Source organism: Salmo salar, chromosome 21 (assembly GCF_965601325.2).
Source record: "Salmo salar chromosome 21, fSalSal1, whole genome shotgun sequence".
Taxonomy (NCBI): Eukaryota; Metazoa; Chordata; class Actinopteri; order Salmoniformes; family Salmonidae; genus Salmo; species Salmo salar.
In genome coordinates, this window is record NC_138311.1 from 33750412 (window position 1) to 33766157 (window position 15746).

Below are 15746 nucleotides of genomic sequence, written 5' to 3' on the forward strand. Positions count from 1 at the left end.
AGACACAGGAGGCAGATGGTTGGAGTCTTACAATATTTAATAATCCAATAGGGTAAGGCAAGAGAATGGTCGTGGACAGGCAAAAGGGTCAAAACCAGTTCAGAGTTCAAAAAGTACTGAAGGGCAGGCAGAATCAAGGTCAGGGCAGGCAGGAGGATCAGGCAGGTGGGAAAGTAGTCCGAGTCAGGCAGGGGTCAAAACCGTGAGGACTATCAAAAAGAGAATAGCAAAAGGAGAACGGGAAAAACACGCTGTTTGACTTGACAAACATACAAGACGAACTGGCACAGTTTCACGTCCTGACCAGTTTAGGGATTATTTGCTATTGTAGTTTGGTCAGGATGTGGCAGAGGGTATTTTGTTTATGTGGTTCGGGGTGGTGATTTATGTAGTAGGGTGTTTGATTTATTATTTCCGGGTTTTGGTCTATGTTCTATGTTTTGTATTTCTATGTTCTTTCTGGTTTGTGGTATTTCCATGTGTAGGTTAATGGGGGGTTGGACTCTCAATTGGAGGCAGGTGCTTTCTCGTTGCCTCTGATTGAGAGTCCTATATATGGGTAATTGTTTGGTGTAGTGTTGTGGGAGAATGTTTCTTGTTTTGCCTGTGTGAGCATGACAAGACTGTTTTGTTGTTCGTGAGTTCTTCGTTTTGTTATTTTGGTGTTCTCTTTATTTAAAATAAATTACAAGATGAGCATCCGCATTCCTGCTGCGTTTTGGTCCTCTATTCCCGACGACAACCGTTGCACACAGAGACAGGAAAAACAGGGATAAATACACTAGTTGACTTGGCTAACATACAAGACAAACTGGCACAGAGAGACAGGAAACACAGAGATAAATACACTGGTTGACTAAACATACAAGACGAACTGGCACAGAGAGACAGGAAACACAGGGATAAATACACTGGTTGACTTGACTAACATACAAGACGAACTGGCACAGAGAGACAGGAAACACAGGGATAAACACACTGGGGAAAACAAGCCACACCTGGAGGAGGTGGAGACAATCACAAGGACAGGTGGAACCGATCAGGGTGTGACATTTAGATCTCTCTCCCACTACCACACTGTCCTGTTATTAAAATGTACCTAGGGTATGTCCATCCTATCCATACTAGCGTACCACTTAGGATGCATGCCCAATACATGGATTCATTCTATGTAGTATGCTACATTCAGCTTGGAACAGAGCCGTCATTCTCCCTGAAATGTTTTCCTCCTGTCCTCCATGCTTGTGTTCAATGTGTGTATATTGTTGTGTTTCCTGAGCTTGTGTGTGTGTGTGTGTGTGTGTGTGTGTGTGTGTGTGTGTGTGTGTGTGTGTGTGTGTGTGTGTGTGTGTGTGTGTGTGTGTGTGTGTGTGTGTGTGTGTGTGTGTGTGTGTGTGTGCGCCCAGCGGTTCCAGGTCTGAGTGATGCTGCGCCTGCTGGTGAAAGATTCAGAGATGTCAAGTGAGCTCCTGAATAATGAACAGGACACGCGTTCTGTGAATATTTCATGCTGTGTGAAAGTGAGAAGAAATTCTCGGCGGGGTTGGATATCTACGGACAACCATGAGAGAGAATGGAAGGAAGAAGAGAGAGGAGGGAGAGAAGGCGTCAGGGAATGAGGGAGAGTGTACCGAAGAAGAGGGGGATGTGCGATGGAGAGAGGAGGTGGAGGATTGTACAGAGAAGGGGGGTTAGAGGTAGAGGGGAGGAGGTTTGCCAGAGAGAGGGAGAGGGATGGTGGGAGAAGAGAGGAGGTTTGACAGAGAGAGGGGGAGGGATGGTGGGAGAAGAGAGGAGGTTTGAGAGAGAGAGAGGGGGGGATGGTGGGAGAAGAGAGGAGGTTTGACAGAGAGAGGGGGCGGGATGGTGGGAGAAGAGAGGAGGTTTGACAGAAGGAGGGGGAGGGATGGTGGGAGAAAGGAGGTTTGACAGAGAGAGGGGGAGGGATGGTGGGAGAAGAGAGGAGGTTTGACAGAGAGAGAGGGAGGGATGGTGGGAGAAGAGAGGAGGTTTGACAGATAGAGGGGAGGGATGGTGGGAGAAGAGAGGAGGTTTGACAGAGAGAGGGGGAGGGATGGTGGGAGAAGAGAGGAGGTTTGACAGAGAGAGAGGGAGGGATGGTGGGAGAAGAGAGGAGGTTTGACAGAGAGAGGGGTGACGAGAAACAGCCTTGTCACTTGTCAGGAGGGTAAGCTGTTCCATCAGGCTGCAGTGAAGACGGTGGAGAGGAGAGAGACAACAGGAGCAGAGGGAGGAGAGAGAGGGGGGTGCATGTCTTTATGTTTGTGATGCTACATTACCTCACTACTCAGCACGCTGGCACCACCTGGAGAGAAAGAGAGAAAGAGAAAGAGAAAGAATGAGGGGGAGGGAGAGAAGAAGAGCCGGAAGACAAGACAGTGGAGGATAAAATCTAGCCTAGTGTTTGCCCCCCGTGTGATAGTAGAGTAGATGTTGTCTGCTGTGGCCCATTGGATACATGATTGTCTATGGATAGGAACAGTATACAGTATAGCGGTTACTGTGTAAAGAGCTGTTCACCGTAGTAGGCTCTGAACTGGGCTGATGCTGCTAAAAGCCCAGAGTCACAACAATGACATAGGCCTGATACCTGACCATGACTGGAGTTACAAGATGTTATGAGATATTATAAGACAGCTGTGGAACTGTCCTCACAATGACTTGTTTTCACAATCCCGAAATTCATCCACGCCCCTTATAGGCCTGATTGTAATTCTACTTCCACTGTGTGTGTCTGTGTGTCATTATTATTCGAAGCGCTGCTCAGTGTTTGTAATGTGCTTGTGATGAGAACAGTGGCAGGTCCTATCAGCCTGAAAACACAGTAATGTGTTGACATACAGCAGGTAACTCCAAAAATAACTGTTTGTCACCCTAGTGAGGGGAAAAGTTTCAGAAACGGGCCTCGCATCCCAAAGCTATTTGAAGGAAGGGAACTGTTGTTAATGAAAAACTGTTCATATGATTGTGTCTTAATTACATCTGGATGGTGTAGCTGGGCTGACTTCATTTCCTGGTGTCAGAGTTGAATAATGATAATTACTGCGGGGTGGTCTGAGACGACGGTGGAGGCGTGACCGGAATACAGATCACACTGCAGCTAACTACAGCCCCTTAGGAACCACACAGAGAACAACAAGCTTTGTAACAGGAAATATGGAATAAGATCTCAACTGCTTTTTCACACCATGGACAGAATGCTATTCAGCCTTTCCTTGAAGAACTAGTGGTTAATTATGTTGATGGAATTGAATCCTCTATAGAGTCCTGTGTTCATTGACTTACTGTAGAGGGTCACATTCCTCAATTACCTCATTGTGTTAATCAGGGATCAATCAGAATTCTGGCACATTTCACAGGGAAATGGGACTTTCCTACTCAAAACCATTGATTTTAAAGATGACAGTATGGCTGTGGCTGGGGCTGTTGGGAGTGTTATGGGGTCTGGGGGCGGTGTAATTAGGTGGGAGGGTTAGGGGTTAAAGGTCATCGCTGACACACCCCATAAGACATTTGACAGAAAGCAGGATAATGTGACGTCATGGCAACTGAGTGGCTGGTCAGCTGGGTCTCATTTGGAGGTGTGTGTGAGTGAGAGAGTTTCATGTTTCAAGTTTTAATGTCACATGCACAAGTACAGTGAAATGCCTTTCTTGCAAAACTCAAAAGAAAAAAAACAAGAAATAAGAATAGGAAATATGAAATACACAATTAAGTAAGTAAGTAAGTAAGTAAGTAAGTAAGTAAGTAAGCAAGCATACTATATACAGGAAATATTTAAAGTCAGTTCCAATACCATATTTACATGTGCAGGGATACTGGAGTGATGGAGGTAGATACATAAGGGAACTAGGCAACAGGATATATGATAAGGGAGTTTTTCCTATCCACCGTGCTTCTACATCTGCATTGGTTGCTGTTTGGGGTTTTAGGCTGGGTCTGTATAGCACTATGTGACATCTGCTGATGTACAAAGGGCTTTATAAATACATTTGATTTGATTTATAAATACATTAGATTTGATAAACAGAGTAGCAGCAGCTTGATTGTGTGCGGGTGTGTAGAGTCAGTATAAATGGATGTGCATATTATGTGTGAGTGAGCAAATGATGGAGTGAGTGTTTGTATGTGTGTTGGAGTGACAGTGTGTGTGAGTGTGTAAGACCATCTGAGTATGCATAACAACAGTGCAAAGATTGAAATAAAAGGTCAATAAAGATGCAAGGTTAACGCAGATAGTCCGTGTAGCTATTTTTGTAGTTATTTAATTAACAGTCATATTGCTTGGGGATAGAAGCAGTTTAAGAGACTGTTGGTGTCAGACATGATGCCCCGGTACCTCTTGCCGTGCGGCAGCAGAGAAAATAGTGGCTTGGGTGGTTGGAGTCTTTGACAATTTTTCCGGGTCTTCTTTTCACATCGCCTGATATAGAGGTCCTGGATGGCAGGGAGCTTTGTAGAGAGAGAGGGAAGAGAGAGAGAGAGAGAGAGAGAGAGAGAGGGGAGAGAGGTGGGGGGCTTTAAAGACTTACTGTAATGCTTAATGTGTGCGTGGTTGTCTCTGTATGGGCGGAAGTAGGACATCAGTAACAATGTCTTTCTGATTGCATTGTTCTAATGCTATCTTAAGCTGCAACGGTTTGATTGAAAAACATTGATTTAAGCTGCTTGACTGAACTGCACTCTTTTTCATCCCCAGGGTTTAGCAGAGGGTAGATGGGATCCTATCTTTAACTGGGAGTCCTCCATCCAACTATCCTTCTCCTTATCTCTCTGTCCTGTCCTGGTCTGGTGTGCAGCTTGAGGGAGCTGTGGTTCTGATCAGAACTCTGGGAGGTAGACCCAGAGAGAGGAGCACACAGGACCTGCTATGGCCAGCGGTGCGTACTATAACACTGGCTACTACACCTTCACTAATATGTTAACTACATCTCTGGTCGTCTCCTTCCTCCTCCTAACCCTCCTGTTTCTCCTGTCCCCTGCAGCAGCAGACGGTATAGGGAGCCTGAGGAGCCTGAGGAGCCTGGGACCGGAGCAGCACCTCAGTGCCCATGACCATGTGGTGAATGACCACGGAGCCTGGGCCACCGCCATGAACAACCTGGGCATCGTACCCATGGGCCTCGGCAGGCAGCAGCTGGTCTCAGGTAGGGCATTGGCAGGCCATCTCACCCCTTCTCATTGTCTTCACTCTCCTCCCTTATTCCCCTCTCCTCTGCTAACAAACTCTTCATTCTAATTTCTCAGTATTGTCAAGGCCATAAGAAACAAAAGAGTGCCCATGGACTGGGTTTTGAAACGTTTGAGAAGATGGTAAAGGCATCAGGTGAACTGGGCACTTCCATCCAGAGTGGCATCCTACTACTCTATCCCCTCCACAGCTCCACCCACTCAAGGCAGGACAGTCAATGATATCTCTAGAACTAGATAGATACCTTAGCCTATACCCCTGTGGCAGGAAATCCAGAATGTAGAACTAGATAGATACCTTAGCCTATACCCCTGTGGCAGGAAATCCAGAATGTAGAACTAGATAGATACCTTAGCCTATACCCCTGTGGCAGGAAATCCAGAATGCAGCATGCCCCGATACCTTAGCCTATACCCCTGTGGCAGGAAATCCAGAATGCAGCATGCCCTGATACCTTAGCCTATACCCCTGTGGCAGGAAATCCAGAATGCCGCATGTCCTGATACCTTAGCCTATACCCCTGTGGCAGGAAATCCAGAATGTAGAACTAGATAGATACCTTAGCCTATACCCCTGTGGCAGGAAATCCAGAATGTAGAACTAGATAGATACCTTAGCCTATACCCCTGTGGCAGGAAATCCAGAATGCAGCATGCCCTGATACCTTAGCCTATACCCCTGTAGCAGGAAATCCAGAATGCAGCATGCCCTGATACCTTAGCCTATACCCCTGTGGCAGGAAATCCAGAATGTAGAACTAGATAGATACCTTAGCCTATACCCCTGTGGCAGGAAATCCAGAATGCAGCATGCCCTGATACCTTAGCCTATGCCCCTGTGGCAGGAAATCCAGAATGCCGCATGTCCTGATACCTTAGCCTATACCCCTGTGGCAGGAAATCCAGAATGCCGCATGTCCTGATACCTTAGCCTATACCACTGTGGCAGGAAATCCAGAATGCAGCATGCCCTGGTACCTTAGCCTATACCCCTGTGTCAGGAAATCCAGAATGCAGCATGCCCTGATACCTTAGCCTATACCCCCGTGGCAGGAAATCCAGAATGTAGAACTAGATAGATACCTTAGCCTATACCCCTGTGGCAGGAAATCCAGAATATAGAACTAGATAGATACCTTAGCCTATACCCCTGTGGCAGGAAATCCAGAATGTAGAACTTGATAGATACCTTAGCCTATACCCCTGTGGCAGGAAATCCAGAATGCAGAATGCCCTGATACCTTAGCCTATACCCCTGTGGCAGGAAATCCAGAATGCAGCATGCCCTGATACCTTAGCCTATACCCCTGTGGCATGAAATCCAGAATGCAGCATGTCCTGATACCTTAGCCTATACCCCTGTGTCAGGAAATCCAGAATGCAGCATGCCCTGATACCTTAGCCTATACCCCCGTGGCAGGAAATCCATAATGTAGAACTAGATAGATACCTTAGCCTATACCCCTGTGGCAGGAAATCCAGAATGTAGAACTAGATAGATACCTTAGCCTATACCCCTGTGGCAGGAAATCCAGAATGTAGAACTTGATAGATACCTTAGCCTATACCCCTGTGGCAGGAAATCCAGAATGCAGAATGCCCTGATACCTTAGCCTATACCCCTGTGGCAGGAAATCCAGAATGCAGCATGCCCTGATACCTTAGCCTATACCCCCGTGGCAGGAAATCCAGAATGCAGCATGCCCTGATACCTTAGCCTATACCCCCGTGGCAGGAAATCCAGAATGCAACATATCCTGATACCTTAGCCTATACCCCTGTGGCAGGAAATCCAGAATGTAGAACTAGATAGATACCTTAGCCTATACCCATGTGGCAGGAAATCCAGAATGCAGCATGTCCTGATACCTTAGCCTATACCCCTGTGGCAGGAAATCCAGAATGCAGCATGCCCTGATACCTTAGCCTATACCCCTGTGGCAAGAAATCCAGAATGCAGCATGCCCTGATACCTTAGCCTATACCCCTGTGGCAAGAAATCCAGAATGCCGCATGTCCTGATACCTTAGCCTATACCCCTGTGGCAGGAAATCCAGAATGTAGAACTAGATAGATACCTTAGCCTATACCCCTGTGGCAGGAAATCCAGAATGTAGAACTAGATAGATACCTTAGCCTATACCCCTGTGGCAGGAAATCCAGAATGCAGCATGCCCTGATACCTTAGCCTATACCCCTGTGGCAGGAAATCCAGAATGCAGCATGCCCCGATACCTTAGCCTATACCCCTGTGGCAGGAAATCCAGAATGCAGCATGCCCTGATACCTTAGCCTATACCCCTGTGGCAGGAAATCCAGAATGCCGCATGTCCTGATACCTTAGCCTATACCCCTGTGGCAGGAAATCCAGAATGTAGAACTAGATAGATACCTTAGCCTATACCCCTGTGGCAGGAAATCCAGAATGTAGAACTTGATAGATACCTTAGCCTATACCCCTGTGGCAGGAAATCCAGAATGCAGAATGCCCTGATACCTTAGCCTATACCCCTGTGGCAGGAAATCCAGAATGCAGCATGCCCTGATACCTTAGCCTATACCCCTGTGGCAGGAAATCCAGAATGCAGCATGCCCTGATACCTTAGCCTATACCCCCGTGGCAGGAAATCCAGAATGCAGCATATCCTGATACCTTAGCCTATACCCCTGTGGCAGGAAATCCAGAATGTAGAACTAGATAGATACCTTAGCCTATACCCATGTGGCAGGAAATCCAGAATGCAGCATGTCCTGATACCTTAGCCTATACCCCTGTGGCAGGAAATCCAGAATGCCGCATGCCCTGATACCTTAGCCTATACCCCTGTGGCAAGAAATCCAGAATGCAGCGTGCCCTGATACCTTAGCCTATACCCCCGTGGCAGGAAATCCAGAATGCAGCATGCCCTGATACCTTAGCCTATACCCCCGTGGCAGGAAATCCAGAATGCAGCATGCCCTGATACCTTAGCCTATACCCCTGTGGCAGGAAATCCAGAATGCCGCATGCCCTGCCAAAGCAGCGCTGCTAATTGTTGTGTCCCCCATTAGCAGCTAGATAAGACATTATTAACTAAACGTTGTTCAGTCCGTGCAGAGAGACTGACTGAGGATAGGAACAATACAAAACAAAATCTCTCTGGTCTCTTTTCTAATGGCCTGACTACATGTGTCTGTCTCTCTGCTGATGTGAATGGTGTGTGATAGCGTGTGTGTGACCATCCTATTGTAATTACCATTTTGACAGTGTAGCCAGCGAGGATAGAGAGAAATACATCTGATAAAAATTCATGAGCAGATTTCGGTCATTTGAAATGAATGTTTGGAGTTCCTTTAGTCTTGAGAGGTCTGAGAAATCCGTCATGACTGAGCTTCAGGATGATTAGCTGAGCTTCAGGATGATTAGCTGAGGTTCAGGATGATTAGCTGAGCTTCTCGCGAGGTGACTTTGCTTAATAGATTCTCGTTGGATGATGTTTTGGCCTATACACACACACACAGGTACACATGTACAACCCCCCACACACACAGGTACACATGTACAACCCCCCACACACACACAGGTACACATGTACAACCCCCCACACACACACAGGTACACATGTACAACCCCACAGACACAGGTACACATGTACAACCCCCCACACAGGTACACATGTAAAACCCCAGACACACACACAGGTACACATGTAAAACCCCAGACACACACACAGGTACACATGTACAACCCCAAACACACACACAGGTACACATGTACAACCCCCCCACACAGGTATACATGTACAACCCCAGACACACACACAGGTACACATGTACAACCCCAGACACACACACAGGTACACATGTACAACCCCAGACACACACACAGGTACACATGTACAACCCCAGACACACACACAGGTACACATGTACAACCCCTCACACACACAGGTACACATGTACAACCCCAGACACACAGGTACACATGTACACCCCCGAGACACACAGGTACACATGTACAACCCCAGACACACACACAGGTACACATGTACAACCCCAAACACACACAGGTACACATGTACAACCCCAAACACACACACAGGTACACATGTACAACCCCAGACACACACACAGGTACACATGTACAACCCCAGACACACACACATGTACACATGTACAACCCCCCACACACAGGTACACATGTACAACCCCAGACACACACACAGGTACACATGTACAACCCCCCACACACTCAGGTACACATGTACAACCCCAGACACACACACAGGTACACATGTTCAACCCCCCACACACACACAGGTACACATGTACAACCCCCCACACACACAGGTACACATGTACAACCCCAAACACACACACAGGTACACATGTACAACCCCAGACAAACACACAGGTACACATGTACAACCCCCCCACACACACAGGTACACATGTACAACCCCAAACACACACACAGGTACACATGTACAACCCCAAACGCACACACAGGTGCACATGTACAACCCCAGCCACACACAGGTACACATGTACAACCCCAGACACACACACAGGTACACATGTACAACCCCAAACGCACACACAGGTACACATGTACAACCCCAGACACACACAGGTACACATGTACAACCCCCCCCCACACACACAGGTACACATGTACAACCCCCCCACACACACACAGGTACACATGTACAACCCCCCCACACACACAGGTACACATGTACAACCCCAGACACACACACAGGTACACATGTACAACCCCAGACACACACACAGGTACACATGTACAACCCCAGACACACACACAGGTACTAATGTACAACCCCAGACACACACACAGGTACACATGTACAACCCCAGACACACACACAGGTACACATGTACAACCCCAGACACACACACAGGTACAAATGTACATCCCCAGAAACACACCCCGGTACACATGTACAACCCCAAACACACACAGGTACACATGTACAACCCCAAACACACACACAGGTACACATGTACAACCCCAGACACACACACAGGTACACATGTACAACCCCAGAAACACACACAGGTACACATGTACAACCCTAGACACACACAGGTACACATGTACAACCCCAGAAACACACCCAGGTACACATGTACAACCCCAAACACACACACAGGTACACATGTACAACCCCAGACACACACCCAGGTACACATGTACAACCCCAGACACACACACAGGTACAAATGTACATCCCCAGAAACACACCCAGGTACACATGTACAACCCCAAACACACACACAGGTACACATGTACAACCCCAGACACACACACAGGTACACATGTACAACCCCAGACACACACACAAGTACACATGTACAACCCCCCACACACATGTACACATGTACAACCCCAGACACACACACAAGTACACATGTACAACCCCCACACACAAGTACACATGTACAACCCCAAACACACACAGGTACACATGTACAACCCCAAACACACACACAGGTACACATGTACAACCAGAGACACACACACAGGTACACATGTACAACCCCAGACACACACACAGGTACACATGTACAACCCCAGACACACACACAGGTACACATGTACAACCCCCCACACACACAGGTGCACATGTACAACCCCAGACACACACACAGGTACACATGTACAACCCCAGACACACACACAGGTACACATGTACAACCCCAAACACACACACAGGTACACATGTACAACCGCGCCACACACAGGTACACATGTACAACCCCAGACACACACACAGGTACACATGTACAACCCCAGACACACACACAGGTACACATGTACAACCCCAGACACACACACAGGTACACATGTACAACCCCAGACACACACACAGGTACACATGTACAACCCCAGACACACACACAGGTATACATGTACAACCCCAGACACACACACAGGTACACATGTACAACCCCAGACACACACACAGGTACACATGTACAACCTCAGACACACACACAGGTACACATGTACAACCCCCCCACACACACAGGTACACATGTACAACCCCAAACACACACAGGTACACATGTACAACCCCCCCCACACACAGGTACACATGTACAACCCTAGACACACACAGGTACACATGTACAACCCCAGACACACACACAGGTACACATGTACAACCCCAGACACACACACAGGTACACATGTACTACCCCCACACACACAGGTACACATGTACAACCCCAGACACACACACAGGTACACATGTACAACCCCAGACACACACACAGGTACACATGTACAACCCCAGACACACACACAGGTACACATGTATAACCCCCCACACACACAGGTACACATGTACAACCCCAGACACACACACACAGGTACACATGTACAACCCCAAACACACACACAGGTACACATGTACAACCCCAGACACACACACAGGTACACATGTATAACCCCCCACACACACAGGTACACATGTACAACCCCAGACACACACACAGGTACACATGTACAACCCCAGACACACACACAGGTACACATGTACAACCGCGCCACACACAGGTACACATGTACAACCCCAGACACACACACAGGTACACATGTACAACCCCAGACACACACACAGGTACACATGTACAACCCCAAACACACACAGGTACACATGTACAACCCCAGACACACACACAGGTACACATGTACAACCTCAGACACACACACAGGTACACATGTACAACCCCCCCACACACACAGGTACACATGTACAACCCCAAACACACACACAGGTACACATGTACAACCCCAAACACACACACAGGTACACATGTACAACCCCCCCACACACACAGGTACACATGTACAACCCCAAACACACACACAGGTACACATGTACAACCCCCCACACACACAGGTACACATGTACAACCCTAGACACACACAGGTACACATGTACAACCCCAGACACACACACAGGTACACATGTACAACCCCAGACACACACACAGGTACACATGTACAACCCCCCACACACACAGGTACACATGTACAACCCCAGACACACACACACAGGTACACATGTACAACCCCAAACACACACACAGGTACACATGTACAACCCCAGACACACACACAGGTACACATGTATAACCCCCCACACACACAGGTACACATGTACAACCCCAGACACACACACAGGTACACATGTACAACCCCAGACACACACACAGGTACACATGTACTACCCCAGACACACACACAGGTACACATGTACAACCCCAGACACACACACAGGTACACATGTACAACCCCAGACACACACACAGGTACACATGTACTACCCCCACACACACAGGTACACATGTGCAACCCCCCACACAGGTACACATGTACAACCCCAGACACACACACAGGTACACATGTACAACCCCAGACACACACACAGGTACACATGTACAACCCCAAACACACACACAGGTACACATGTACAACCCCAGACACACACAGGTACACATGTACAACCCCAGACACACACTCAGGTACACATGTACAACCCCCCACACACAGGTACACATGTACAACCCCCCACACAGGTACACATGTACAACCCCCCACACACACACAGGTACACATGTACAACCCCCCCACACACAGGTACACATGTACAACCCCCCACACAGGTACACATGTACAACCCCCCACACACACACAGGTACACATGTACAACCCCAGACACACACACAGGTACACATGTACTACCCCAGACACACACACAGGTACACATGTACAACCCCAGACACACACACAGGTACACATGTACAACCCCAGACACACACACAGGTACACATGTACTACCCCCACACACACAGGTACACATGTGCAACCCCCCACACAGGTACACATGTACAACCCCAGACACACACACAGGTACACATGTACAACCCCAGACACACACACAGGTACACATGTACAACCCCAAACACACACACAGGTACACATGTACAACCCTAGACACACACAGGTACACATGTACAACCCCAGACACACACACAGGTACACATGTACAACCCCAGACACACACACAGGTACACATGTACAACCCCCCACACACACAGGTACACATGTACAACCCCAGACACACACACAGGTACACATGTACAACCCCAGACACACACACAGGTACACATGTACAACCCCAAACACACACACAGGTACACATGTACAACCCCCCCCCCCCCCCCCCCTACAGGTACAAATGTACAACCCCCTCCCCACAGGTACACATGTACAACCCCCCCCCCCCCCCCCCACAGGTACACATGTACACCCCCCCCCCCCCCCCCCCCCCATAAGACTGTTACAACAGCTAAGGAGGACAGAGCTGGAAAACAGTCAGCTTTAAAATGTCCCCAACATCTGGTTGTAATAAATATGTATGTTTTGTTCTCAGTCCTCTCTAATGTTATTCAAGTCTATAACAAAAGGAACCTCTCTTATATTATATGGATCATATATAATACTATAGATGTTGGGTACATATAGTGTGGGCCTCTGTCTGTGGTTGAAATGTAACCACACTGATCTCACTGCTATTATGTTTTCACTGATGGATTTATATTAAAAACGCTAAGCTCCTTCAAATCTACAGGTACTCTACCATTTTATTTGGACTTCAACTTGTTTCATGAAATCCATTAGCAAAGTGCTTTTCTCTAAGGATTTGGATAGTTCCACTGTGTTCAGTCCCTATATGTTGCAGCCCTCTTAGATGTCATTGTGAGAGCTGCATTGTGATGTTCATTAGAAGAGCACGGAAGGAGATTTGGAGGCTGAGTTTGTGTAAGCCCTGAATAACTGAATACATGGATTTAACTCAGGAAAGCTGAGAGTTGTATGGAGAAAATCTATTGTAATATGAAGCCGTATATATAGGACTATTATTTCACTCGGGGGGGGGGGGGGGGGGATCACTGCATTAAGTGTGGTAGGTTATGTATTTCTTGAGGAAAACGGATCTGTACGTGACTGGAAAGTCAATGCATAGTTTGACTGGTTGATTTGATTGGTTTCACCTATCCAACCCTCTCAGATCTGGAAAGGATGGAAGGAAGGAAGGAAGCAGAGCAGCTCAACGTCACTGTAGTTCCATCGGGTCAGTACTGTACAGTCCTTCTCCTCCTTAATGAACTGAGAGACAGAAGGGACGACTGGACAGCTGGACTGGATCCTCCCTCCCCAGAGCCAAGGAAAATATGGATTAAGACTGATATCCTCCTGGAGTACAGACCTTCGGTCCAAGAGAGAGAGAGAACTGAAATGAGAGAGAGGGAATGAGAGACTGGGGGACAGCTCAGAGACCGGAGGAGAGAGAGCGAAGGGAAAGAGAAGAGAGTGAGGGAGAAGAGGAGAAACATAATGGGGGTTATGGAGTGTGTGTGATGGATGACGTCTCACCTTCACAGTAATTACGAGCAGCTGTTTTCTGAGGGGAGATCCAGAGCCCAGCAAACTCAGCGTCCAGCCGTGCACACAAACCTGCTGAGTAGAGGGAGAGAACAGAGGGAGGGAGGAGAGGAAAAGAAAGAGAAAGAGAAATGAAACAATGACAAATAAACAAAGTGTGAACTCTCTTACCCTGGCAGACGTAACAGAGCACGGCCGGGGCCAATGAGGAAAACTAACAGCCTTGAATTATTTTCACCAGGAGGGTAAAAGAAAAGTCCAGAACAAAGAGAGAGGAAAAGAGAAACAGCATAAGTGGATGATGTCATTTACCTGTTCAGACCATCACAGATGAACGTGGGGAGAGGAGACATGTCATTTACCTGTTCAGACCATCACAGATGAACGTGAGGGAGAGGAGACCATGTCATTTACCTGTTCAGACCATCACAGATGAACGTGGGGAGAGGAGACATGTCATTTACCTGTTCAGACCATCACAGATGAACGTGGGGAGAGGAGACATGTCATTTACCTGTTCAGACCATCACAGATGAACGTGGGGAGAGGAGACATGTCATTTACCTGTTCAGACCATCACAGATGAACGTGGGGAGAGGAGACATGTCATTTACCTGTTCAGACCATCACAGATGAAGGTGGGGAGAGGAGACATGTCATTTACCTGTTCAGACCATCACAGATGAACGTGGGGAGAGGAGACATGTCATTTACCTGTTCAGACCATCACAGATGAACGTGGGGAGAGGAGACATGTCATTTACCTGTTCAGACCATCACAGATGAACGTGGGGAGAGGAGACATGTCATTTACCTGTTCAGACCATCACAGATGAACGTGGGGAGAGGAGACATGTCATTTACCTGTTCAGACCATCACAGATGAACGTGGGGAGAGGAGACATGTCATTTACCTGTTCAGACCATCACAGATGAACGTGGGGAGAGGAGACATGTCATTTACCTGTTCAGACCATCACAGATGAACGTGGGGAGAGGAGACATGTCATTTACCTGTTCAGACCATCACAGATGAACGTGGGGAGAGGAGACATGTCATTTACCTGTTCAGACCATC

The 15746-nt window shown here is 47.8% G+C and overlaps 1 protein-coding gene across 4 annotated transcripts in view; it reads left to right on the plus strand.

Moving 5' to 3' along the window:
* Window positions 1-15746, plus strand: part of LOC100380296 (ecto-NOX disulfide-thiol exchanger 1) — an 84183-nt gene that overhangs the window by 41981 nt on the left and 26456 nt on the right. The window contains 2 exon segments of one of the 4 annotated variants that reach the window (NM_001173581.1): window positions 4721-4901; window positions 5010-5168. In NM_001173581.1, the coding sequence (NP_001167052.1) occupies window positions 4892-4901; window positions 5010-5168 (169 nt within the window). In that variant the 5' untranslated portion in view covers window positions 4721-4891. 4 annotated transcript variants of the gene reach the window in all.